The sequence below is a fragment of the Vespula vulgaris genome, chromosome 1 (assembly GCF_905475345.1).
Source record: "Vespula vulgaris chromosome 1, iyVesVulg1.1, whole genome shotgun sequence".
NCBI classification, from domain to species: Eukaryota; Metazoa; Arthropoda; class Insecta; order Hymenoptera; family Vespidae; genus Vespula; species Vespula vulgaris.
The window spans coordinates 613,862-639,857 of NC_066586.1; the positions used below are offsets into that span (position 1 = coordinate 613,862).

General features: G+C 41.9%; 1 protein-coding gene across 4 annotated transcripts in view; it reads right to left on the bottom strand.

Moving 5' to 3' along the window:
* The window catches only part of LOC127070209 (protein groucho-like), a 40,399-nt gene that overhangs the window by 7,883 nt on the left and 6,520 nt on the right, over nucleotides 1–25,996 (bottom strand). Inside the window, exons 2-7 of one of the 4 annotated variants that reach the window (XM_051007954.1) lie at nucleotides 15,290–15,387; nucleotides 14,069–14,132; nucleotides 9,152–9,196; nucleotides 6,668–6,805; nucleotides 3,195–3,483; nucleotides 844–869 (exon numbers count right to left, since the gene is read on the bottom strand). In XM_051007954.1, the coding sequence (XP_050863911.1) occupies nucleotides 844–869; nucleotides 3,195–3,483; nucleotides 6,668–6,805; nucleotides 9,152–9,196; nucleotides 14,069–14,132; nucleotides 15,290–15,387 (660 nt within the window). The remainder of the gene's footprint in view (nucleotides 1–843; nucleotides 870–3,194; nucleotides 3,484–6,667; nucleotides 6,806–9,151; nucleotides 9,197–14,068; nucleotides 14,133–15,289; nucleotides 15,388–25,996) is intronic. The other 3 variants (XM_051007956.1, XM_051007955.1, XM_051007957.1) reach the window with 3 other exon arrangements.

Genomic DNA, 25,996 nt, shown 5'->3' on the forward strand with positions numbered 1-25,996 from the left:
GTTGCGGGAACGTTAAAAAACCTAACCCTTTCCCTCGTATCTTCATCTTTCATAAAATTTTTGGCAATAAGCGCCATCCTCGTCCTCTCTTGTCGCTTACCACCCCACCGACGACTATCAACGAGTCCAATTGCCACGATTTCACGGCTAATCGGATTATTAATTTGACGTTTCGATAAATAATTTATATGCCCAGTTCTCCGAATGAGAAATATTTAACGATGCGCGAGATCGCGTTGCTATAAATTTCGATGCGAGATTCGTAACCGTGTAGATACCTACATACACGCATGCATACACACACACACGCGCGCGCGCATGCATGCATGCATACGCGCATACATAGACACGGTGCGTTCACCTGTGCATGTAGGTACGTACGAAGTAGCTACGTGCATATAAACGATGCAATAACAGCAATATCCGAGGCGAACGTTCCGCGCGAGCGTTGATTACGACCGCGAGAGAAAAAAAAACAGCTTTATCGCCTTTCATCGCGCCGACATTCGACGCGGATAATGGGGAAATTCGTTACGATCGAGAGCCGCTTGCAGCGCTTGGGAACATTTAAAAAAAAAAGACAAAAAAAAATAAAAAAAAGCAAAAAAAGAATCGTTTAGCCCCGTACACTCACGTATGTACGCATATGTACGTATCTCCACGTAAAAGTGTATTATCCGATCGCAAAATTCGTAGCTCGCGTGACTCCTTTACGATCTCCCTTTCTCGGGAGTAAGATGCGGAAAAATCGAACGTTTTCTTTCTTTCTTTCTTTCTTTCTTTCTTTCTTTTTTGATTTTTTTCTTTGTTTTTTTTTTTCGTTTAAATCGTTCGCCTACTCACGTGTCTCTCCTCGGTCGAGCTAAGACCTGCAACAGAATAAAAAAAAAAGTATCTCGTTAGCCCCGACTTTCAATGAATAGAGAACTACCGACGTCGTATTCGTTTTTATATTTCACCTTTAACTACTTTTTCTCTCTTTTCTTTTTTTTTCTTTCTATTTATTTCCTTTTTTTTCCTTTCTCCCTTTTATTCCTTTTAATCATCGAAAACGATTTTCACTCCGTCCGACGGAGCGTGGAAAGAGTCTAGAAAAAGCGAGCGGTGGAAAACGTACACGCGCGAAACGCGTCGATAAAATGTTAATAACATAGAAAGGGATGTGCGAGGTCTATGGAAGAGAGAGAGAGAGAGAGAGAGAGAAAGTGAGAGAGACAGAGTGTATGTGTGAGAGAGAGAGAGAGAGAGAGGAAGGGAGGGAAAACGGCACCCGTATAAATGATCTTCATGCATATTTATGCGCTTTTCGCTGAAAACCGCCGGTGTCCGCTAACAGGGTGACGCAACACGCTCTCGTCTCTCGAAAGCGGATACCCGAAAAGCGCTTTGGAAATTTCCGGGCAAGCGAACCGACTCGTGCACCATCCCCATCATATCCTCCTCCTCCTCCTCTTCCACCTCCTCCACCTCCTCCTCCCTCTTCCCTCTCGTCTCTCCTCGTCGCTCTTCTCCTCCTCTCCCTTTGCGTCGCCTAGATACTACATATTTTTTTTCAGCGCCCTGCACACCGCACCTCTGCGCCCCACCCCACTATCCCAACCACGCCTGGACGCGGGCTTTTCATTCGACGGAAATGATATATGTATGTACATACGCGTCGAGTATCGCGAGATCAAACGAGGTTCGTCTACAAAAGAGTAGAAAATTTCGTTTTCTATGGCTCTGGTCGAATGAAATCTTTTCGAAAATCTCCTGTTATATACAGGGTGTCCTTAATACGTAGTAACAAGTTGGTATTTATATCGAACGTTTCACATCAACAGACTCTCGTCGAGAGACGAATGAATGAATCACGCTTTAATAATATCCCCTTTTAAAATACAGACATCGTTTTGTAAGCATTTATGCGAATCATTCTTTAAACGCTAAAGATATAGATAGATTGAATTTCTTTAACACGCGAAAAACTTCCTTTGTACGTCCCGATCGTAGATACGAAAACAGTGAAAGAAATTCATAAAATCATCTTTCCTCTTTCTTATCAGTTAACATCGATATATGTAATTCCTTACCTTTTATCTACGAGGAAGTGCTCGAAACGAGCACGTATAGCGTCCGAATGCAAACCTATAATTACCGCGCCACATTGTGTCTTATCTTTTCACAAATTTCAGACGTTTATTCTATACAATGGCATAAGCGCGTTCACCGTTGTCCTTTGGTTATACCAACTCGGTTTACGATAAGGATCGTTGGAACGGAAAAATGGTCAAAGATCACGCACGAATATGCGAACGTACTTTTTTTTTACTTCCTCCTCCTCCTTCCGTCCTTTCTTTCTTTCTTTCCTTTTTATCTTCTTTTTTTTATTTATATATTTTTTTCTTCACTGTTTTCGTGCCTCAAAGCGTAGTACACGGCGAATACTAGGAGCGCGTGTTAAGGTACACCCTGTATATAAATGTATATATATATATATAACCAAATAATTTCATATACTTTTTCTCGACTCGACGCGATAAGGTTCGCGTGTGCCGGTAACATCATGGATTATCATGTCCCATCAAGACTTTCGCTCGACAACACAACGCGATACGCGAGCGCTCGTGAGGCATGTAACGACGCGACGCAACGCAACGCAACGCGACGCGACGCGACGCGACGCGACGCAACGCAACGCAACGCAACGCAACGCAACGCAACGCAACGCAACGCAACGCAACGCAACTAAATTCAACTCGACTCGACTCAACGCGACCCGCGTTTTCGATCATTATGCGGAAGAAACTAAACACGCGATCTGTCGTTATTCCGCGTCTAACGTAGTATATACCACTTGGATACCATGTACGTATAACAAAAAGGTCCTTCCACGCTACGAGACGAATATCTCCTAATTTATATCTGAAACGTTAACCTCTCTAGTCGTTTCATTTCCTTCTCTCAACTCCTTCTTATTATTATTATTTGTTTAATCGAATTATTAAAGACGTACGAATACGATCGAAAAGAAATTTATGACGAACGTAAAAAAAAAAAGAAAAGAGAGAGAGAGAGAGAGAAAGAGAATCGTACATTTGCCATAAGATTTTACGTTCAACGCTTCGTACATTTTCGTACGTCTTTGTATCGATACGGAATATATGAAATTTTCGATAAAATCGATTAAATCGAGGATGTAAGAAGAAACTGACCACCGTTGCTTTTGAGATCGTCCGGTTGACCACGATGAATCTCCGGCTTAGCTAGCATCGAAAGCGGATGAGCTGCCGTCGTTCCGGGTGTCGTCGCTGCACCCGGAGTCAGTCCAAGACCGAGCAAAGCCGCGGAAGCGGATGTCGGTACCGGAAGGCCAGCAGCTGGTCCCAATCCGGGTAAACCGGGGATTCCTGGATGCGCGCCTATAGCCGCTCCTGGTGGCAGTTGTTGAGCGTGCATTTGTTGCAGTAGTCGCGGAATATCGGGCCTCTGTTGTTGCAACGTCTACAAGGAAAACATAATTATACTTAACGAGCGTGAACGTATGTGTGTCAATGTTTTTTATTTCGATAGGTTTCGTACGTTCTCGCAAGGACGTGCAAACCACCGACAGTGTTTATGGTAAAGAAAAGAATATTGTCAACGTAACGGTTTAAGTGCGACGTTTCGAGAGACGAGCTCGAGTTAAAATTTGCTAAACGAATAAATAAGAATCGTATAGAGAAATCGAAATGTGACTCTATTCGTAGGTTTAATATCCTTAATATCCTGAATAAAATATATTTAGAGGAGGTGTCGACGAAGTGATTCTTCTCTCGTTACTATCCACCCTTTTGAAACGCGGACAGGTACGGGTATTTGTCTAGGAGCTCGCTCTTCTCGTATTACCCACCCTACCGAAGAAGAAACGTAAACGCCGATGGGATCGTGTACGTTCGAAACACCGAAAAGAGAGGAGAGACACGTAGCTCTTGTTCATACATAAGCATGTAACTCCTGTATATATTATAGAAAGGGAGAAGGAAAGAGTATCGAACGTGTTGTAGATGGTAGGGTCAAAAATAGAAAGCGTTAAGGAAGACCAATAGGAGAGAGGGTCGGGGACGGCCGGTCGTCGAGCCCTGGGGATTGCGACATTTGTATATACGTATAATTTTGTGTGCGATAGTATGCGTGTTCAGGTCGTAAATGTGAAAGGGGAGACAGGGGGAATCCCGATAAACTCGTTACGCGTGCGAATCGTGCTTATCGTGGATTTCACTTTAGGCACTTAGGGGTGTGCAAAGAGAGAGCGAGAGAGAGAGAGAGAGAGAAAGAGAAGAGCCTGAGGGGTTCGCCAGCACTAGGGGTGGATTATACGAAATAATCCCTCTCGGGCTACGCGCCGATTGTGTGCGATAGTTATTTCCCCGTCTCCGCCCAGTGAACTCGCCCCAAGGGCTGCGGATTGCCTTCTCTATGTAGGTTCCTTGCTTGGAATGAGTCGCCGGGAGAAGGTCACGTAGGTATATATACGTAGGTACATAGATTCCCGTCGGTGCCAAGACCAGCCAACGTTTATCTCTCCGGGGACGTATTTGCGGCCCGCTACCGGCACGTACGCGAGGAAGTACCGTGCAATTTGCCCCCCGGCCACTCGACTTCCGGTTTAAGGGCCACACCGACTCGAGTTTCCTGCTACCCCTCCAGAGAACTCCCTTCCTCGACTTTGAGTCCGGATTCATCACGTGCCACTTTATTATCCTCTCTCTCTCTCCCGCTCTCTATCTCTATCTTTATCTTTCTCTTTCTCGCTCTATTTCGCTCTTGAATGTTAAATCGTTGGTAATATCGAAAAGTCGCTGCTTTGTTCTTCCACGATGTAAATGCTCGTGCACACGATTTGTATTCAAATAGCAAACGATCGAACGGAACGTAATAGTCCTAAACGAGGTTTAACGCTACGTGAATAATACCCAAGACCGGATAGACAGATATTTATGAGGAAAATGCGACAAAGTCCTAAGAGTAAGAGAGAGAGAGAGAGAGAGAGAGAGAGAAACCATCCCTCAAGAAGAACTACAAAAGAGGGGTTGCGTCACGTTGAAAGTAGGAATGGTTAAGTCTCGAGGTGAGACTCACCCCTTACCTGCGCGTTAAACGCAGCGGGGTAAAAGCGTGACAAAAAGCCGTGTGGGGCTGTGTAAGAGCACGATCGCGTGTGTACGAGAAAGACAGACGCAGGAGAGAGAGGGAGAGGAGAGAAGGGAGCTCGAAGGGCTGCTGCGTTCCGTGTGCAGTATTATTAAACGAAATATTGATTCAAGCCCTGTTTACCGAGTAATACATATTCATGGAGGGTTGGCGCTTCTGTCTATTTGCCCTCATCGCCTCCAGAACGCGTCTCCCCTCTCAAACTCAAGCTCCCTCCCCTCCCCACCTTTCTCTCTCACTCTCTCAATTCTTCCAGTCTACCCTATTACCGATACACCACCTGACTACCGAAGAACCACATGACCGTTTTTCACCCTGCACTCCCTTTCGTTTCTTCTTTTATCTTTTCTCTCTCTCTTTCTCTCTTTCTTTTTTTCCCTTTTGTCCAAACGAAGGTGGCCTTCTTCCTCTTGCTTCCTTTCTCCGTCTCCGTTGTCCTCCTCTTTAACTCTTTCTCATTCATTCTTTAGCATACACGGTACGGAACAACGATCTCGCCCGAGTTTACTACCCTTTCGATTACGTACGCATGACAGTTCTTATATCTGTTTCTTTTCTTTTTCTTTCTTTTTTTTTCGTTTTATACAAACCCTTTCTCCCCGTCCCAATCCGTTTCATCGAAGGAATAAACGTGATCATTCTCCGGATTTGAAGACACCGAGCTTGATTTCCCGCACACGTTAGTTTAAGCTTTGCTATCGGCGACTGGAAAATTATTCGAGTCATGCACGCGAAGAGGTAGAGAGAGAGAGAGACAGAGAGAGAGACAGAGGAAAGAGGAGTACCAATTTGGAACTCAATTATACGCGACGGGTCGCCACCAATTTTCAATGCCAATTTCGAACGAGTAAGTGTTCTTATCGTCTCGACACAAAAATACAAGTTTCCTCGTTATATTAAGTATGAACGGAACGATCGTCGACGAGAGATATATCGTTTATTTATCGTAGTTTGCATCCTCGATAGCTTCGATCGATACGCGTATGAAATTTATTTGTTTTTCAATATATATCCCATCGATATTGTCCTTTATTATCGAGAACCATTCCGTTTCTTTTCTTTACCGTGATCGTTTTTATATATGCATGCGATTTGAATGAAACGGAGAACGCTTTTAAGATCCCAAAGAGTTAATAAAATTTTTGTCGACTCGTATAATAAACGTATTTTAACGTTTCACACCTCCCTCTTAGTTATTTCGCTTTCAACCGGTTTTACTTCAGCGATGTGTTACGACGTTCGAATATAAATAGAAAGACTTTAATCTCGGTCGTGAGGTACGACAATGACGACGAGAATGCCAAAGTCGATTGCCGAAATTAACTGGGGGTATATCGTATCGGCGAATAAAAATTATTGAGATATTAATTACGCCGAAGTAAAGTAAATTATATCGAAGCGAGAGTATATCGTAAAGGAATTGCGTTTAAGCGAGGATAAATTTATTTATTCTATTTTTCTCTTTACTTTTCTTTAAAACTTTAATCGTACTTACCCCTATTATGGAATTGAGTTCCGTCATGGTAACTTGTTTCGCCCTATCGACAGCCGTAGCAACTTGCTGCTGATGTTCCTGAGAAAGAAACGGCAGGATCTGGGCGATAATGGCGTTCAGTCTCTTCGATATCTCGGTCTGCGGGATATAAAAAAAGAAAAAAAGGCGCATCGTAATTAAAACGTCCATTAACGTAACGATGATCGCGCCTCTAAGCCGTGAGAGGAAAGAAGGTAAAAAAAGGAGAGAGAAAGAGAGAGAAAGAAAAAAGAGAAGAAAAAAAAGAAAAGAGAAATGAAGAAAAAAAGAAAGAAGACAAAAAAGAAGAAAAGAGACGATAGCTTTGACTTTTTCGACGAAAATGCAGTCGTCGGTAAGGACAACCACCAACCGCCAGGAGGGTGAACGAAGAACTCGGAGGAAAAGAGGAGCGGAATATCGCGTTGCACGCTCTGTGAGCTTTTATAGAAATTATAAAGCACTTATACGTATTATATAGCGCAGACGGCATAAAATAAAAAAAACATCGTGGCTTAGCGAGAGCGTAATACCTCTCTTCTCCATCCTCTTCCATTTTTCGCCATTATACGAGATGCTCGATGGCTGCGAACGATAGCTCTTCTCATATATTAATACATTGCTGTACGAAATACGTACGTGTATTTTTACGTATATGTATGTTACGCGAGGATGTTTCATGAAATGTCTTTAAATTTTTATAAACGGCTCTATTGCTGGACCGACTGTTCGATATCCATTCGTAATATGTGTACGTATACACGTACAAGTGTATCCACAAATGTATATCTACGTACGAAGTAAGGTTCCAAAGTATTATATCGTATATTATATCATAAGATTCATAATAGACATGTCATAATAGACAACGAGCGACTAGTTTTCAACTATAAATCGCATTTAAAAGCTTGAATGATTCGGCCGATATCAATGCGAGTTGAAAGAAGATTTTCAAGAGGTGTCATCGAACTACGTAGCTAAATATTTTTTTATTTTTTTTTTTTTTTTTAAGAGTAAAAGAAAAAAAGGAAAAGAAGCAAAGAGATTCGGAGTTGCCTTGGAGTCAAGAGCGTTCGTATTTTGAAAGCTTGAAAGGACAGGCTTGGCGAGAGAGAGAGAGAGAGAGAGAGGGTGCGCTTTCCTCTATTTTAATCTCGGGTAACTCGTGCCAACACCGCAGAAATGAAGCCACGCGAGGTAGAGAGACTCCGAATTGGACGAGTAATGAGAAGAGATTAAAGATAAAGCTGTCGGAATAAGTACAGCGAAACGTTTAACAAGAACCGAGGAACATGTGAGAGGACATCCCGAGAGATTTCGAGTATTATATACATACATACGCGCGGATATAATAAGTATGCGACACACGTATAAAACGAATCCTTTAACGCGAGATATCGAAAAACGATCGCACGAAAATGTCGATTCTTCGTCTTGCATAATTTGTACTGATCGAAGCAAAAAGAAGAAGAAAGGAAAAAGAGAGAAAAAAGGGGAAAAGAAAGAGGGGAAAAAACAGAAGAAAACGAAAGAAAGAAAGAAGGACAAAAAATGAAAAACATTTTTTTCTCGAGGCGTTAAATCGAGAAGCCATCGTACTGTGTAAAAAAGAAAAAAGAAAAAGGAAAATAAATAAAAGAAAAATACATCGAATATCCTTCTTCTTTCTCTTTCTCGTTCTTCGGTTCCAACGTTCCTTTCGTTAAATCGTTACTCGTGTCGTCGAGTCATCGCGGCAAATGTTTATTCGCCGGTATATACTCCGAGCAAACTTATCTCACCTTAATGACTTTGGCAAACATGCGACGTTCGACGAGACGCGCGACGTCTCCTCTCGCGGTAACGCAGTCGGAAAATAAAACGCCACTCGAAGGAGGAAAACGAGAAGGAGGAGTAGGAGTAGGAGTAGGAGTAGGAGGAGGAGGAGGAGGAGGAGGAGGAGGAGGAGGAGGAGGAGGAGGAAGAGGATCGTGATAAAGAGGAAGTGGAATGAGACGGTGAAAAGAGGATATTGCGAGAACGTACAAGTGTCTATATGCAGACCGAACGGTATAACGTGACCATTTTTAATCTTTTCGAAATGAAAAAAAAAGGAAAAGAAAAGAAAAAAAACGAAAAACGTAATAAATTGAATTTATAACGAATTTTCATAAACAACGAGGAAAGAAAAAACAAAAAAAAATAAAAAGAAAAAAAAGAGAAAGAAAGAAAAACAAAGAAAGAAAGAATGAAATTTCATTTGGGAATCGTAACCAACGATGGAAATATTGGAGGAGCCAAGCTCGAATTCGTTATGCGATTCACGCTACATAGATATGTATGTACGTATGTATGTATGTCAGATATGAGGAAAACGACGTCATATTGTTTCGAGCAAGACACATGTGTTTTTCTTTGCGACTCGACGTTGTGACACGTGCGTCATTGTAAAAATGGCAAAATTACTTGAATGCAAAAGATATTTACCTGTTTGTGCATCTCGACGTTTAGGCCGTACGACATCTCGTAATACTGCAACAAAGAGAAAAAAGAAGGACAAGTTTATCATTTTCTTCGATCGAATTCTTTAAAAGCCAAGCTGCAAGAAATATACCGATAGAACGTACAAAAACGTCGTACGAATTAATTTTCAGGAATTCGAGGCGTTCGCCTCTAATTGCGTTCTCTCGGTCTCTCCATGTAAATTGATACGACGACTCGTGTCTCGTTTCTTCGTCCTATGTAAGTACGTATTTACGTAAAATGTACTTACGTACACGACGTACGTACGATGTATGTATATATGTATGTATAATATATGTATGTATGTATAGATATATGCATGTATGTACGTACGTATATATGTATGCACGTCCGTACGCAAGTATTACCTGGCTTCGTTTCACGTTCACGACGACGACGCATTTGGTAGCGCAGTCGTTCACGGCTTAATTAAGACGCGAGAAAAGATACTCGGCTGTTCCCGAAGCGATACTCGAAGATTTCGAATCTAGTTAGAGGTTGTTCCGTTTCTTCAACACGCCTGTCTCTTCTATATAACCAACGCAACGTTTTCATCTAATTAAATCGAATTTAATAGACGTAAAATAAGTGCGAGATAACGATAATAATTTTCCAGAGGATTTTGCGCTTAACGAAGAGAACGTCCTTCGATCGAACACTTTCTTTTCTTCTCTCAACTGCGCGAACGTAATTGCGCAAAACAACAAGGATAGCCTTCGGCGGCACCACTGGCCGTGGTTTTTGCGGTTGTCCTTGTTTAACTTTCTACAATTTTCTTCTCTCTCTCTCTCTCTCTCTCCCCCTCTCTCTCTATCTTTCTTTCTCAACCGTTTAACGTGGCGAGCATTAGCAAGCGAGTCAGCGCGCCGGTAGCAATTTAGCATCGTTTGCCAGATTTGTCCCAGCCTCCGAGCTTCTTTATCGAAAAAGAAAAATTTTTCTAGTGCAACCCTCTCTCTTTTCCTTTTCCACACCGAACTCGACCGAGTCACATACGGAGGTCATTAGTCAGAGAAACGAGATAGTTGGATAATAGTGGTAGTAGTAGTCGTAGCAGTTGCAGTTGCAGTAGCAATGGCGGTAGTAGTAACAGTAGCGATACTAACAGTAGTAGTAGTAGTAGTACTAGTAATAATAGTGGTAGTAGTAGCAGTAGCAGTAGTACCTAGTTGGACCGTTTCCGCGGTAACGCGTTATTAATTATCCTTTAATCGCGATAAACGTAAGCGGTGCTCGCAGTTGGTGCCATAAAGAGAAGTGGAGATAGAAGTATTACGTGTGTATGAAAAAGGGAGAGAGAGAGAGAGAGAGAAAGAAAGAGAGAGAAAGATACAGACAGAAACACACACACACACAGAGAGAGAGAGAGAGAGAGAGAGAGGAGAGGGAGGAAGAAGCAAGTAGCAAAACGCGTGCAATGCACGCTCTCAAGTGCTCGGCTTACAGGTTCTTAATCTTACGGGCCATTAGCCCGGTAATTACACGGACGAATTAATTGCGTCGTAAGTAAGTTATTTCTCTCGCGAGAGAATCTAAGAGAGGAAGGAGGAGAAAGAGAAGGAGTAGGAGAAGGAAGGAAATGGGAGGGAAAGTAGACGGAAGGAAGGGGTGTAACTGGTAAAGAGAGGATGACGACGACGACGACAACTACAACTACTACTAGGAAAACGAAGGTAGTTAAGATCGAGTAAGGAAGATGCGAGAAAACGAGGCAACCTCTTCCAATTGGAAGAGTATCGATTAACGTCGACGTCGGCGGATCTTGTAGGCGTGAAGAATCATCTTCGTCGACCTCTCATCGCGGAAGAACGAAAGAAAGAAAAAGAACAAGAAAAAATGAAAAAGAAAGGAAGAGCTAGAAAATTTCGAACGATCGTTAACCAAGTATCCGGTGTAATTAATTGATAATTATCGGTGCGAAAGGTGTCGAGCACGTTGATCGATATTTAAAATTACATGGATACATCTAGCGGAGAGGAAGACGCGGCACGATTCGCAATGAGTCGAATTATGAGATACAACGTGTGTCGGTAGGACTCGTAGGAGGGGGAGAGGGAGGGAGAGAGAGGGAGAGGGAGAGAGAGAGAGAGAAAGAGAGAGAGAGGAGAGGGCAAGAAGGCGAAGGATTGAGTGGAACGAGAGGGAGTGAGGATGAAAGAGCAGAGTTCTCGTTCGTGGTTCGCGTCGATAAATCTCTGCACCGAACGTAGACTTCCTTTAACTACTGCGCCTCCTCCTCCTCTTCCTCCTCCTCCTCCTCCTTCTCGTCCTCGTCCTTCTCCTCCTTCTCCTCCTCGTCGTCGTGTCGGCCGTGTCGGCTCGTCCGCTTGATTAATCGTGTTTAAACTAGTCGCCTCCGCGCGCCAATTAAGTCCGTACAACGTTCGTGTTCAAGAGAGAGAGGGAGAGAGGGAGAGAGACAAAGAGACAGACAGACAGAGAGACAGACAGAGAGAAAGAGAGAGATATATATATATATATATATATATATATATATATATATAGAGAGAGAGAGAGAGAGAGAGAGAGAGACGGTAAAAACAAGATCGAGAGAGTAAGCGAGAATGAAGGAGAGGTGGAGACGATGGACACCCTTCTCTACCATACTTCTTCCTTCTACGTTATAGCTATTACCCCATCGACATCGACTCTTCCTGACACAAAACAGGAACACGTCGTGAACCGAAAGCAAAACAGCAACGCAACGTCGTTGTTCCAATGTTACTTGCTTGCTAGCTTGCTAGCTTGGTTGGTTGGTTGGTTGGTTGGTTGGTTGGTTGGTTCGTTGGTTGGTTGGTTGGTTGCTTGCTTGCTTGCTTGCTTGCTTGCTTGCTTGCTAGGTTGCTTGCTGCCTGCCACCGGCCCGTGAGGGACAACAATAAATTAGTATCGAGCCGATGTGCACGTGGTGGCTAACAAGATCACGTACACGCGCTTAAAATATACACGTCAGTGTGACACGACTGAGAGAGAGAGAGAGAGAGAGAGAGAGAGAGAGAGAATGCGCGTGCGTGCGTGCTTCGAACAGAGAGAGAGAGAGAGGGGGGGTGGAGGGTGCGCGTTGAAACGCGTCCCGCATATCGTCGCGCGATGAATGTAGAATAGAACGCGATACGTTGCAAAGTAATTACGCACGAACCATTAACCCCCGACCCGAGCCAAAGTATTAATTGCCTTCTGCCTTCTCTCCTATCGTTGAAATTTCGATAAACGAATCGTTCCTTCATCTACGTAAGTATCCGTTTCTCTCAGGATTCTCGATCTATCGAAATCGAATTTCTAAATTTCGAGATGATCGTTGCATAGTTAAAAAAAAAAAGAAATACGCGATAATGGATAGTCGAACGAATTTTTACAATTTTGAATCTAACGATAAATCGATTTTTAAATCGTCGCGTGACGATCAATTATCGGATCTGTTCTCATAGTTCTATTTCGTTAAATAACCTTTGAAACCTCTACGACGTTGATTGAAAATATCTAAAATAGAACGACAGGTCAGGATTCAACGCGATAGATCGGGAACAACGCGAGATCGGGGAGTCTCGGTCGATCGTTTCTGGCCACGAAGAGAATACCTTTCGAAATTGGCAGGTCAACTTGCACGAAAGCGATCCCTGTTGTTGGTGGCTCGTTCGAACTTGGTAAACTTGACACGCGTGTACCGAGCCAAACGGGTCGCACTTGGTTTCTCTACTGTCTCTTCGTTGGCATCAAAGCACAAAATCTCGGAACGTGTGGAATTGTAATTAACGTTAAGCGGACAAAGGATATCCAAGAAGAGATAGAGATAGAGATAGAGATAGAGATAGAGATAGAGAGAGAGAAACAGATATAGCGTAGCCATCGTCGTAAAGCCCATTTTACGAGCTCGTAAAAGAAGCTATCGACTTGACCGAAATTCGACGCTGTCGATCGGCATCCAATTCATCGAAACGTATTCCCTTTGGAAGAAGCTTTTCCAATGGCGTCTATCGATCGATAGAAAAAGCACCTTGAAAAGAATTCGGTATAGGAGAGAGTCGTTTCGACTTTGAATCGATACATCGACCGATAAAAACGAAAATAAGGAAAAAATCAAAGGAAGAAGGAGAAGAGAGAGAGAGAGAGAAAGAAAGAGAGACGTTTCCGAAGATGTTCGAGTTAAAAGAAACTCGTTAATTACGCGTTCTCGTTATCTCCGACAAGTTTCCACGCAAAGTCACGCCGATATAGCACGATAGCCGAACAGGTCCATCGTAATTAGCTGACTCTGCCTGAACTCGATCGACCGCGGCGTGAACGTTGAATACAGAGAGATGAGAGAGAGGGGAAGGGAGAGGGAGAGAGAGAGAGAGAGAGAGAGAGAGATAACTAGCAAGCCAATGAGAACGACCACGTAATCCAAAGGCATTAACCAGCCGTTGGACAACGGTCCGCCATTACTACGTATTAGTTTGTCATTAGATACCCGAAGCACGAGCAACGTGACTTCGGTAAATCGATGAGCACCACTGGCTCTTAGTATCATTAGCTATGCACGATAGGAGTATACCGCGTGCTCGCTCGTGTGTAAGCTAGAATAAGTATACATATAGAGAGGAGTATGTGTCTATAGATATGGATATACCTACGTATATACGTTATACACGTGAAATACAGCGAGAGAGAGAGAGAGAAAGAGAGGGGGAGAGAGAGAGAGATCTAACAAAAGGGAGACCAATGCAAAGTCTGCATGGTGAGAACGCAATTAATGTTAAAAAGTCTCGGTGGTTTAGCGGTCGAACGAGCATAATTGTACGGAACGGAACGTATATAGACAGGGCGAAAATGGAGAAAGCGAGAGAGGAAGCGTGCGCTCGAGTAAAATTAACTCGAAATAATGATTTTTCTACTACTTACCATCACATAATGCCGTTGTATCTCGATCTTGTCGGTTGCCAACTTTTCGCACTCCAGCTTCAATCTAAACAGAAGAAACCGAAAGGTTAAAAGCTCGGTTACGTCAAAATCATATATCTGTGGAATAGAACCTTAACGAAGGATAAGAAAGAAAGGAAAAGAGAAACAAGTAGAAAAAGAAAGGTTGAAACTTTCCGTCCGAACGTTTCTTCTTCTTCGATTCTTTTTCCGTTCTACAATTTTTTTTTAAAAGCAATGGACGTAGAACAAAGGGTCTAGCCGATATGACGCGTATCGCGATACGACGATAGAAAGATACGAAAAAAAAAAAAAGAAGAAAGGAGAAAAAAAAGGAAAATGCAAGAGCGAGAGACAGAGAGAAAGAGCAAAAGGTCGCGGAAGTTCCGTCGGCGTATATCGAAGAGAGGAAAAATAGAAGAGGATAGAGATAAAAGGTAAAGTTCGAATGGTACGGGGGAACGTTGAAAAATGCAGAGACAAGTGGTAAGGTTTCCTCGATTTCGTATTCGCACAGAGAGGGATGAGTATAACCATCGTGCGCGTTACCTAAGGAAAGAGAGAGAGAGAAGGTTGTCTATAGGTCCGTATATCGCGGCATAGGTCTAGGAGAATAAAAAAAAAAAAGAAAGAAAGAAAGAAAAAGAATATCGCGAACGCAAGAGTACCATTAAGCGTTCGCCGATAGCCACGTTTCGTCGTAAATCACTTATGGCTTCCGCGCGTCGCGTGCACCTCAAAGAAGAAGCCTGCCGCCGCCAGCTGCGTTTGTTCCCAGTCTCTCCTGCGCCTAGAACGCGCGAGCGCCTTCAAAAGAACGATCCATAATACGGAGCGAGCCCTCCCGACGATGATATACCTCTCTCTACCATTGCTAGCTGAGCTAAAGCTATGCTACGCTAAGCTAAGTTTAAGCCAAACTAAGCCGAGCCTAGCTAAGTTGAGTTAACTTCTTTTTTCCCTTTTCATTCGACGGATACAAGCCGGAAAAAGCCGATTTAAATTAATTATACGAATTTACGTTTCGTGAAAACTTTCATTTCATTTCTCCTACCAAGCGTACCTTCTCTCTGTCTCTCTCTTTTTTTTTTTTTCTTTTAATAACTAGAGACGTTGCTTATTGACTCGTTCTGTATAAGGACAAGGGACGAAGGCCCACGACGGGCAAAAAAAAGAAAGAAAAGGACGATGTGAACGACTCACGTGTGATACTGCGCTTGTAAGAAGCTAAACTCCTCTTTGATCCTGTCGCAAGACTCGTTCACTGTGAACTTAAATGGCTGGCCTGGTTGTGGTGGACCCTGGAAACAGAAACAAGTTTTTTTCTATTTTTTTTCTGTTTTTTTTTTTTTTAACTACCTTCTCCAACAAAACATCCCTTTAACGTCTTTTTTTTATCCAAGTATCGTAAAACTTGATAATTAAGAAAAAAAGGGCTTAAAGAACGAGAAGAAAAAATATAATATAATAGAAAAAAAAGGAAAGAAAAGAGAAACAAAAGTAAAGAAAATGTATAAATAAATCGGAGAGAAATATTGTACATATGGAATGACGCAAGTATGGGCGGTCTTCCTCTTGCCAGTGAAATTCTCCGTGAAGGCGTCGCTTTGTCCGACATAATTCGATACGCGCGTACGAACGAAGAAGCAGCCGTGTCGTCGGTGGTTTCCTGCACGTCGAATAATTAATTCCGTACATCTGTTCGCTCGAGGAGTAGCGTGGGCGCGAGTGAGCGCGCTCGCTCGCTCGTTCGCTCGCTCGTTCGTTCGTTTGTCGAGAAAGAGAGAGAGAGAGAGAGAGAGAGGGAGAGAGAGAAAGAGAGAGATAGAGAGAGTGAGAGAGAACAAGAGAGAGATAGATAAACACGTATAGACTCTCTCACCGCGATATCTATATGCTGTTACATAGGAGAAAGCGATACGAACACGTATAACAGAGAGAGAGAGAGAGAGAGATAGTAAGTGGAAACACGAGATCCAACGGTGGTATACTCTACCATAAAGAGGAAGAGAGAGAGAGAGAGAGAGAGAGAGAGAGAGAGAGATGATGGTAGGTGCGCGTGAACACGCGTGCACGCACGATTACCTCCCCCGTACGTGAAACTACACTGTCGTATGTAGTATACACGGAACGACGAGCTAGAACAGAGTAGTAGAAGAGGAAGAGAGAACAAGAGAGGGGAGAGAGAGAGAGAGAGATAGAAGAGAGACGGAGCAAGTGTTAATTACACGTTTGCGGTGTCCGGGAGGATTACACGCTACAACCGAAACTATGAGGTTCTCGACTGTATATAGACGCTCGTTCGTGCACGTGCTTGCGAGTACACACACATACGTATACACATATGCATACATACGTTGGATATATATATGTATATGTATATGTATGTATGTATGTATGTATGCATGTATGTATATATATAGATATTCGTATATTTGTAACGCGACCACTTGGACGCGCTTACAAACGCATTTTCGGCGACCTGTAGGATCGTTTCTATTCGACTTTTTGAAGCTTCGATTAAACTATGTCCGATCGTTTCGCGATTCAACGAGTTTCGAAAGAACAAAAAAAAAAGAAAGAAAGGAAAGAAAAGGAAAAGAAAAAAATTCTATTTTATCTACAATTTTTAAACGCGCCCGTCTAGAATTTAGATAACTGTTGAAAGATAAGTTGCTTGCTACGAGCATTTTCGAGGACTTTCGTGTCGAATAGTAGAAGAAAAGAGAGAGAGAGAGAGAGAGAGAGAGAAAGAGAGGGAGAGAGGGAGAGAGAAAGACGGAAGAAGATCGCCCTCGAGTTAAGAGGGAGGTGCCTCTGCACCTCTAGTGACCTCGATCACAATCGAGCCGTTGTAATCGAATGAGATGGAAGTCCTCTCTTTCTCCTCCTTCTCCTCTTCTAACTCCTCCTCCTCCTCCTCTACTACTTCGGTTCAACCACCGACAAAGACTAAAAATCCATGGAAGAAGTCCGGTACTCTCGATATACACAAGAAGACCTTCTCACTCGGTGTCTGGTTCTGCCCTCTTTAGCGAAGAATTCTACTCCTCTTCCTCTTCCTCTTTCTCATCCTCCTCTTCATCCTCCTCCTCCTCCTCCTCCTCCTCCTCTTTCTCCTCTCTATTTCTCTCTTTCTTTTCTAAATGGAACCTGCCAGCTGGCCCGTGCTGATCGAGTCATAATCGATCCTTCGGATCAAAAGTCCTCGGTAAAAGGAAGAATGAAAGTCGACGCGTACAGGTCTCTCTCTCTCTCTCTCTCTCTCTCTCTCTCTCTCTCTCTCTCTCTCTCGCTCGCTCTTCAGGTTCGACGAACCAATTTTTACATGATCAAAGGATTACACGGTTCAAAGCGTATTTCTTTTCGTTCGTTGCTACGTACATATACACAGACACACGCGCGCACGTTCCAACCCACATATCTCTCTATAAACAAATGTAAAATGAAAAATAAAAATAGAAAGGAGAAAAAAGTGATCGAAAGTTTCGATGGTACGAGAAGAAAAAAAAAAGAAAGGAAGAAAGAAAGAAAGAATCGGGCAGCGATGTTTCGACCCAAAACGTTTCACTCGATAATTTTCCTTTGGATTACGTTAGATCTTTTAATCGACATTTGTTCCGAGAAGGATCGATAAAACTTACGTAAAGGATGAAAAAATCCTAATAAAAAGCGAGGATTTGTAACGGGAAACGTAATGTAATCGACTCTCGTTCGTAGTTAAATGTTTGGAGTAATACATACGTACGAACCGATTTCGTCGTTCGGTTATTCCGTTCGTAAATCTGTAAATCCGTTCGTACGATCTCGTTCTGGATTACTCGATCGGAAGAAAATGTTATATTCTCGGTTAATTCTTAAACAGTAGGTATTACTAATCGTTAAGCCTTAGAACCGTTATATAATAATAGACGACGTAGAAGGGATCGAGTAAAAGCAATAAGATTGAAGGAGTCATTGGGCTTTCCACTTGGCTCGTGGTTACTCGCAAATCCACGTTGGAATTTAGAGAATCCTTGTGTCGCGCTGATACTATCGTTAAAATCGCTGGACCTCTCGTAGAAAGGAAAGTACAACACTAGGGTGGGTGTCCTCTTGTTACGTCCTCTCTCTCTCTATATATATATATATGTGTGTGTGCGTGTGTGTGTGTGTGTGTGTGTGTGTGTGTGTGTGTATCACACATACAACGAAGCCAAAGGCTTTCCAGCAAGCTTTGGCCAAGCTTCGGAACAGAGGAGATCCTGTGGTCGGAGATTACGCTGTCGAGGAGCAGTTGCTAAATTCTCGAGACTAAGAGGTGGATCGGAGAAGGAGGAGAATGGGCGAGACAATAGCTAGGAAAGGTGGAGGATGAGGATGAGGACGAGGACGAGAAAGAGAAAGAGGTGGTAGAGGGAGTATAGTTAGGGTGACGGGGCGAGGAGAGAAAGAGGAACGAAGCTGCCCACGGACGAGGGAAGTTGCGGTTTTCGTGGTTGCCACGCGGTTGCGGCTTAGGCAAATTGAGATAGTTCGCAAACCACCGAGCAGCTGACCCCTACACCGTAACGCCAGAATGCCGCGACCGCTTCTACTGGGAGATGATCTCGCAGTCGAGAAGGAAACGATTAATACGCATCACTTCGTCAAGAGATAGGAAGGGAGGGAGGTGGGAGAGGGTTATGCCTGGAGTTTGCGGTTTCGCGATAGAAAAGGACGGGAATAATAATAATAATAATAATAATAAAAATAAAGAAAAATAAAGTATCTACGTAGACGGTTGCGTAGTTTTGTGGTCAGATTAATCGATACACACACACGTCGATTTGTCCATGAAATTTCATTTCGCATTTCGATATTTATATACACGCATATCTACATCGTAATTCGTAATTCGCGTTATTTACCTACCTAGCAATTTCGAATAATATCGATATTCTAAATTCTTGCTATCCGCGTCGAGATTTATCACGGAGGATCCAATGAGATTTGATGTAAGATTGACGATCTCGAAGATACGTTCCAGTAGTCGTAAAACGGAGGAGACATCGACGACGACGATAACGACGACGACAACGACGACGACGACGACGTAAGTAAGTAAGTACCTACGACGGAGGACACGAAAATACGGGCCACCGATCGAGTTTCTAACGAGATCAAGAAGGCTCTACCTCTAATTTAGTTACATCGACTTAGCTCGCGTATCCTTGCCTCGCTACACCAGCTTACTTATGCTAATTCGATAGAGAACAGAGGGATGGAAGTGACTCGCGGATAAGTCGACCTAACCGAATTCATCCCGCTCGTCGACGAGTCTTCTTTTGAACCGAACGTTTCGCATTACGTTTACTAAAGAGAAACACGTTCGTTATTCCCAGATACAAGAAATAACAAACGAAAGAATAAGAAAATTCTTCGTAAAAATATCGTCGTAAAAAACATTTTACAACGCTTAATAATAATAATAAAAAGAAGAAGAAGAAGAAGAAGAAATCGTCGTAAACCCATATTTCTGTAGGTTCTTCAAATCGCTTCCGTAAAAGGTTTCAGAGGAACTCCAAAAGATACACGTTCGCAGATAGGATCGAAGTACAAAGGAGATAAAATCTTATCATTGGTTTTTTTTTCTTTTTTTTTATTTATTCTTTTTTTTCTGTGGATCGTACTTAAGACTCAAACGAATGATCAATAAGTCAAATATAAACGATCCACTCGTCTATCGGTTTCGATTTATATTTGCCGAGTAGATAAACACGAACGTTCTATCTTTTACCGTGACAAATCGAAAAGACAAAAATTCCATCGTTCGTGCGAGGAAGAAAAAGAAATTCGTAAGAATGATTTAACTGAGGGACTTGGACTTACGAAGGCAATAAAAAAATAAAAACGTAGAAAGTAAATGTATATTCAGTACCCGTAGAATGTCATAAATAGAAAATAACCGTAATTAAGCTAACCAATAAGAGTTAAGGAGAAAGTAAGACGGGTATTGGTTTATGGTCGTGATCCGAAAAGAGCGGTTGAGAGGCACTGACGGCAGGTAAACAGTACTGTATTGTATTTGTGTGCTTAGCCTGGCAAATATTAGCCACCATATCGCTTATGGTGCTTGTTGAGCGAGGGTGATGGTCGATAGTCCGTGTAGTGGGAAGGGTGGTATTGTAGGACCTTCGTTCGTTACGACTCCCTCTCTCGCGCTCTCTTTGGTCAGCCAGACTTCCGTCTGCGTGTATGTGTGTGCTCGCACACGCACACGTGCGTGCGTGTGTGATCTGTATGCTGTGTGTGTGTGTGAGAGAGAGAAAGACGAGTGGGCGAGAGACGCGGATAGACGCTGTGTGATTCGTGGCGTGGCGTGTTTGTCCGTCCGCCCATATACGACTGTTTGTCCTTGCTCTCCTTGTTTGAAGAACGTCGGGATCCCGGTCTGTGCAAACTCCTCATTATTGCGAACAGTGTACACGGGCTATAGCGCGTGCGTTCGTGCGTATACAAGCGCCCTCTCCCTCTTCCTCTTCCTCCTCGATCTTTCTCTCGATCTTTTCTCTACTCTTCGCGTTCGACGAAATTTTTCTGTCTTCATCTTTTTCTTATAAGAAAGCAAAAAAGATAGAAAGAAAGAAAGAAAGAAAGAAAGGAAATCTTGTATTCGAGCATATAAGACATATTCGCACGTATCTACATCATCGACGTGCTCTATACGAATTTAGGGAAGAACGAGTCTACTGTAAAACGTAATTCGTACTTGCGATATACATTAAAAAAATATATATATATTTGTGGTATGTTATATCCGATATATCTTATTTCCCTGGAGTATATACGATATTCAAAAGAGATAAGCCCAACCCCCTAACAAAACGAGAAACCGATCTTGATCTCGTTCGAATCCTAATCCAGGAAAAAGGGATTCTCCCTTTGGAATAGCATCGAGAATCAGAAGCACCGGTTACCCAAAGTAATTTTCCTCGTAAGAAGGTCGCAGGGGAAAAGAGGCAGGGGTTCGATTCTAAGGAGGGTCCAAGTACCGTTTCTCGAATTTAACCATTAACGCGGAAATTGGCGGCAGTTTTAGGGCGGTCCGTTCCAAATTGCCCGGAGCGAAAGCCCTTCAATTTCGTAGTCAATTCTATCCCCTTGACGATAATCCACATCGTAGCCCATGTCTAAGAGAGAGAGTGAAAGAGAAAGAGAGAGAGAGAGAGAGAGATGGCCGAAGGGTTCCTGGCTATTCACAAAGCGACCCTCTTGTTCTCACTTCCCCTACTCTGATCTTTCTGTCTTTCGTCCCCCCCCCCCCTCTCTCTCTCTCTCTCTCTCTATATATATATATATATATATATATATATATATATATATATACGTATGTTTGATATTAAAAAATAAAATGATATTAAAAAATAAAAAAAAAATACAAAAGTATATGTATATGTATTTCTTACTAATATATTACATTAGTTTTTTAATTTATTCCTATATAATATATTATATATTATATACATATATATATCTTAAATATAAATATATAAAGAAAATTGAATCGAAACGTCCCCGAGAATTTGATATCAAAGCTATCCCATCGTTAAATAGGCAAAGTAAAATTATGAAAATATTACGTATCCACGTAAATATATAGTTCTCGTTGTTGCTTTTCGCACCTTATAAATTAATTTCGCGTTAACGTAGACGACCATCATAGTTTCGTCTCTAATCTCCTCTTGCTAAACTCTTCAAACAAAGAAGAGAAACACGCGACGAAGAGTTAGAAGAGAGTCGACGAACGGTAAGGTAACCATTCGATCCGAGGAAAGATAACGAGTGTCAAATATGTGCTCTGATAACGAGTCTCCAAATAAGTTTTACCCCCTAACGTCGTTCTTTCTATTGTTTGTCACACGTAATCTCTCGAATTTAAAGAAAAGTGGGGACTAATCTTTCGTATGTACACAGACCACACACGCGGCCGCGCGCGCGCGTACACACCAGGAACGTGTGTAAATAGAAAAATTCCACTTTCCCCCTCTCTCCCACCCCTACCCCCAACGAATAAATATCGAATCAATTCGGAGAACTAGATCGCTTTTATTTCAAAACTATATTTCTTTGTTTCCGCGATACAGAATAGTCAATATTATTAGAGTAGATCTATTTTCCAGTTCGGTATCACACGTACGTATTATGTACAAATGCATATATATGATATATATATATATATATATTACGTATATAATATAAATATGTATACACACACACGGAGAGACACGGAATCGAATTTCTTATCGCGTTTCATTGTACAAGTCGGAGAAAGAAACATTGTGTTTAAATCTCGTGAAAAAAAATACGAGAAGAGAATGTGCCAAGGAGAATATTCGCACACAAGTTTCTCGTCGGCATTCGCCTACTTACAAAGAGAAGAGAAGAAAAAGAGAGAGAAGAAGAGGCGGCAAACATCGAGGAAGGAAAGGAAAGGCGAAGAAAAAAAAAGAGGCCCGGCATTTGGCTAAAAAAGAAGGACCTCGGAGTTGGTACAGTGTAGGTAAGCTTACGAATCGGTTCCAGGCACTCCTTTGTTCGTCGAGACGTTCTCTACGAAGGAAGGTCTCCCACGATGTGACAATGGAACCATTGATTCCAACTATGGTGAATGGCCGGTCTCGCGTACCTTCCTAAAATTTCTCGATATTTCTCTTACGATAAACATACACGCACATTATATATATATATGTGTGTGTATGCACAGTGTATATATATATATATATATATATGCTGCACTGCTTGTAAGGAACTTATTCTAAGGAATGCGGATCGAACACGTTTGTCTCATTCTTTCCTCACCTTTAACTTTGTTTGAAATCCTTCTCTCTTTATTTTTTCGTTTTCACCTTGTCAAACAACAAGGGGAAAATGAATAGATTCTATTTCTTGCTCATGAGAATATTTCCAAATTAATCCTATAGAATATTGGCTGAATGAAAGATCCTTCTTACCTGTCGATCCTAATCCGATGTGTATATACGTACATATTGGAGGTATGAAGAAAAAGGGAAAGTAAAAGGGAAAGTACCATTCTTAACTATACTATAAAAGTTATACATTGTAAAGAAAAATCCGATCATAAAAGTTGCACGTTAAGGATGAGTAAATGTAATAAATAACCGATAAGAAGGAATTTAAGCTAAGTTTATTTCTTATTCTTTTTCTTTTTTTTTTTTTTTACAACACGGATTAACGAAATCGAATGCGGACATAAATTAAAATAATTCCGGTTAATTATCTACGACCGTAGTAGACACCGATACTACAAGCTATCTTTCAATATTCCTTTCCTTATTTCTTTTCTTTTCTTTTTTTATTATTATTATTATTATTATTATTATTATATATCCTAGACTAGACGTTTCCTCTTAAGTACGAATGTTATTTCGGTAGAAACCCACTTAAACCACTCGATGACTGTTTACGCGTTAGAGGAGTCTTCTAACGAAAGACTTGGAATACATAGAATCGTCACAATTCCGATGAAACGAGCCACAAAGAGAGTGTCGGGACTAAACTAGCAAGAGAAGTCTACGATCAAAGAGAGGTAGACGACTTCTCATCTACGTTCGTTTGAGTTAGGTCTTAAAGCTAAATTATTTGGCGGAATTCCAAAACTATCTTTCTATTTTCCGGTCACCTATTTTTGCGTTATAGGTTGTTCTAGCTATTATATCCTATCTCCTCTTTTAAAGTTACTTAGACTCGCCTTATCTTCTTGTCTTTCTCTTTCTCTCTCTTTCTCTCTCTTCTTTTTATTTATTTTTTTTCTTTCTTCTTTTTTTTGTAAGAGGAAAACATCTTGCCTCCCATTCTCGTTTTCAAGCTATCGTCTGAGAATGTGTTTATCGTGTCGTTAAAAGTGTCGACGACGTCGACCGTTACAAAATAAATTCCATCGTACTTTTCGAGCGTATAATGGAACGCGTAGAAAAAAGAAATATAAACGTCGTGATAAGAACAAAAAAATTATGTGTGTATATATATATATATATATATATATATGAAATTAAGAAACTCGGGAGCAAAATAAATACGTCTAATCGTTCGAAATTACTCGAAATAGAAAAAGAGCTAACGATTAAATGGGCGATTAGAGAGGCGATTAGCCGAAAACACGTTGCCGATACGAGATAAATCGAAAGGTTCTCGCTTGGTCAGTGAAAAGCGGTCTTCCGGTCGATCGCTTACGACCGCTCACGAACCAATTTCGACGGACGATAGATAAAGTGAGTGCCTCTCCAGATTCAGAGATACACACGCCTACGAGTATCGCGAATGGCGATAGAAATATACGTCGTTATTTATGTTATGTATGTATATATGTAAGTACATACGTTGATCGAGTGCCTCGACGATTTTGCGCGAGAGAGAGAGAGAGAGAGAGATACGACGACGAGATAAAAAAAGCTTTACTCGAGTGAGATTTCTTAAGAATCAGCCTTCAAATTTCGTGAAAAGGTTACTATAACGGATTTATAAATTTTATTCCTTGACCCACTAGCGTTCACTCGAAACAACGAAAGGAACAATTTCTCGGCCAAATTTTCATCTTCTCAACGTTAATATTTCCTTCTCTTTTTTCTTTTGTTAAATAAACAAACACGTTCCACCGAAGAAAAAAAAAAAAAGAAAAAAGAAAGAAATTATTGACAGATATCCATATGATTCATTTAGCGTTGAAAGATAATCGACTGTGAAACGAGTTTAGGAAGGAGTCACGTAAAATATTTGTTTGAGTCATTTACCTTTCCTTTCTATCTTTCACTCGGTTGGAATGAAATTATTTTCCAGGAAAGTCAAACGGAATCTTGACTACTTCGAAAGAGAGAAGAAGATCTATCTGTCCGTAAGAAAGAGATCGATGGGGGTTGCTCTCGATGGTGGTGGTGGTGGCACTTTTAAAGAGGCGAGAATAAAGAGAGAAAGAGAGAGAAAGAAAAAAGAAAAAGGAAAGAAGAAAAGAGGAAAAGGAAGAAGGAAAAAAGTAGACTCGATAGAGAGCGAAGGACGAGGAGAAGAGAAGAGCCGTTGAAACTTTCCGCCTGGAGTTTCGTAATGATCGACGGGCCGGTTTGTCCGGAAATAATATTTGTACAGCTTGTACGTAAACAACCCTGGCGGCCCTCCAGAGCGCCAATAACACCGCCTGTGTCAACTCGGTCAAGCAGCTAGCTCCGGAGACGGAGGAGTACGCGCGACCTTAAAATGAGTCACGACGATGCCAACAAACGAAAAAGGTTATTATGACGCTCCCGTTTTCAAATCGAATGGCGCATATCAAAGAAGAAAGTCTTTCTCATTTCCTTTTCGTACGATAAACCCGACAAAGTCGTATCGCGATAAACCTTTCGATGACGCGTAAAGAACCGATAAAGAACTTTTCTCTCCGTCATACGTATCTATGTACATACGTGTGCGTGTGTATTTTTTCGAGATCCCATCGATCATCGGGTCGATCACGCGATCGATCCTCTTCTAAGGAATTCGAGATACGTGAGAAGCAATAATAACGATAACTCGATCAAAATGAATTAAACGTATACGCGAATGTGTGCTCGTGCCCAAGCACGTGTGTGTCCGTGTGTATGAACAACGTTTATACATGTAGAACTAGGAAAGAGTTAAAGCCTGGTTATCATCGACGAACAACGATCGTTATCGCCGTTCATTCGTCTCGAGATTAACGAACAGCGGTGATTCGAGATCGTTTTTCCCCTCTCTTTTTTTCTTCGTCCTCCTCCTCCTCCTCCTCCTCCTCCTCCTCTTCTTTTTCTTCTACCTCCCCTTCTCGTCCATTAAACTCGACAATTTATCCGAGCAGTTGTGCGTGCCAGTATATTCTTCGATTTTACAAACGAGTTGCGCGCACTCGGAACACTCGTTTTT